At 40.0% G+C, this 2,188-nt stretch overlaps 1 protein-coding gene across 7 annotated transcripts in view; it reads left to right on the plus strand.

The window, feature by feature from the left end:
- The first annotated feature begins 204 nt into the window (after positions 1 to 204).
- The window catches only part of LOC139413199 (RNA-binding protein 39-like), a 53,547-nt gene continuing 51,563 nt past the window's right edge, over positions 205 to 2,188 (plus strand). For 2 of the 7 annotated variants that reach the window (XM_071160301.1, XM_071160307.1), the window contains exons 1-2: positions 205 to 646; positions 1,130 to 1,192. In XM_071160301.1, the coding sequence (XP_071016402.1) occupies positions 1,142 to 1,192 (51 nt within the window). In that variant the 5' untranslated portion in view covers positions 205 to 646; positions 1,130 to 1,141. Of the gene's footprint in view, positions 647 to 1,129; positions 1,193 to 1,374; positions 1,439 to 2,188 lie in introns of all 7 variants that reach the window. The other 5 variants (XM_071160308.1, XM_071160306.1, XM_071160309.1 and 2 more) reach the window with 5 other exon arrangements.

Consider the following 2,188-nt stretch of genomic DNA (forward strand, 5'->3'; position numbering starts at 1 on the left):
TTGGGGGCGAGGGGGGTAAATACAGGCGAATATATCGCGATTTTGGAGATATACACGATTATCAAAACGTTTCGCCAGGGTAACCTACACGAAACACAGCCCTTATTTTAAGTGTTTAAATCCCCTATGGGAAAAATGAATGGTGGAAAAACGATTGGAACCACTTCCTTGTTTGACCTCTAGGTTTTATGGGTATTATGACTCATACTGTGGTACTCTATTGAGTCTTAACATAGCAATCAATGGTTCAGTACAGTGTATTGATACATACTGTACCATAGATCTGGCAGACGACTGCGATGAAATTTCTCTGGACCGCGACCACAGATTATTTATAGCATGCGTCATTAGATGAGCACGGGAAAAAAGAAGCAACAACAGTGTTTCGCACTCATACATATTTCTCAGCACATCAAGGTTTTTTTTTATATTATTGTCTGTTTACACGGTGTATACCGTTTGGTTTGGGATTTAAAAAGGTACATTTGCAGTTATATGCAGCCATTGTTAGTTTATATTAGCAACGTGGAAGAAAATATATTCGTAGCTTCAAAACGAGAGGCCTGCTAGCTACTGTTTGCTTGTTGCAACAAGAACCCTCACGAGTTGGTCTTGTTTGAGCAGAAACGTTTTCCACAAATTTCAGGTACGTTAATGTTCGCTACTTGTATATCTGAACGTTGTCTTTCGTAACACGTTGTATAACTAGTTAATTAACTTGCATACAGTATCTTAGTACAGTAACTATCTACATGTGTGGTCATAGATTGCTACAGTTGTTACCTCCCCTGTCCATCTGTGCTAGCTAGCTAACGTGGTCAAGTCAAATAAGGTCTTTGGTCAAATGAACAACCTTAGCTAACCAAGATCAGCCGGTGTGTCAAACACACAGGCCGGTCGGATTTAACTAACTAGTAATGTTATGTGGAGTAAACTGAAACGTAACTGTTCGCTAATTAACTAACTATGTTAGCAGCATGTGTTGGCTAGCTAATGTTAGCGTAGGCAGCAAGTTGTGGTACAATAAATGCAAACAAACTTGCATCAACGGGGTGTAAATCCACGGTTCTCGTAAGACTAACGCCGTTTATTATGACCGTGTTTAAATTATGTTTATCTTCCCCTCTAGTGCTCAATCATCATGGCTGATGACTTTGACATAGAAGCAATGCTTGAGGCTCCATATCGAAAGGTGGGTTTTGGCCTAAGGTATTGTTTGTGATTGTAATGCACTTTATTGTAAATACTGTGGTGGTCTATGTCACTTCTTTGCCCCAGACCCCAAATTTCTAGCCTATTCTATGTGTGTTTCTGATGTGATGCTGCAGTTCCTTTTCAGACTATGAATAAATGCCCATCTATCTCTTTTTGTAGACTTGCCTAACGATATCTCACCTCTACTTCCATGAATTCCAGTGTGATCTGTCAAAAAATGAAGGTAGTAATTGCCCAATGTATTGCTGTACTGTGGTCCCCTTGGTAACATAATTGTGGTCATTGAATGGCCAGTCTACAAGGCGAATGCAGTGGATGCACAATAACATTTAATTGAGGGACTGGGTTCTTGATCAGGCCTAGTTGGCATTCTCCTTTATCTCAACAACTGGGCAAATGTTTTGTGCATGGACTATGCCGAACCTGTCAACAAATGCCTAAACCATCTTCTGAGCATGTGGGTGTTAACCAAGAGTTTGCCAGCTGTCAAACAATGTCTGTCACATATCTGAGAAGTTTGTCAAAAAGTAGAGAAGTGTTCAGAATAGATTCTGACTGTTTCACCTCACATACAGCCTTTCTGCTTTGTGATAAACTGCAGAACTTTAGCCAGCTCGATTAGAAAAACACAAATGCCCATCGGGCCTGGTCGAGAAGCCAGTTCCTTTAATTTAAAAGACATATCATGGAGACAGTATTCAAATATCTGTATGCATGGTGTGGTTGTTCCACATGATTGACTTTACCCTGCTATTGATTTAAGACCGATATAGTGAAATCGGTCTCTGTAATGATAAAGGTTTGGTAAGCTGACACATTATTGAAAACATGATTGCATGTCCTCTACTTTCAATACATGAGATGTGTATGGATAAGTACAGGACGCAGGTATGTTAGTTCACAATGTTCACTCTCATTTCTCATTCTAGTGAGGAAGGAAGTGTGGGTTTTGTCGTTACACTGCATTCACCAA

The sequence above is a fragment of the Oncorhynchus clarkii genome, chromosome 7, assembly GCF_045791955.1.
Source record: "Oncorhynchus clarkii lewisi isolate Uvic-CL-2024 chromosome 7, UVic_Ocla_1.0, whole genome shotgun sequence".
Classification (NCBI taxonomy): domain Eukaryota; kingdom Metazoa; phylum Chordata; class Actinopteri; order Salmoniformes; family Salmonidae; genus Oncorhynchus; species Oncorhynchus clarkii.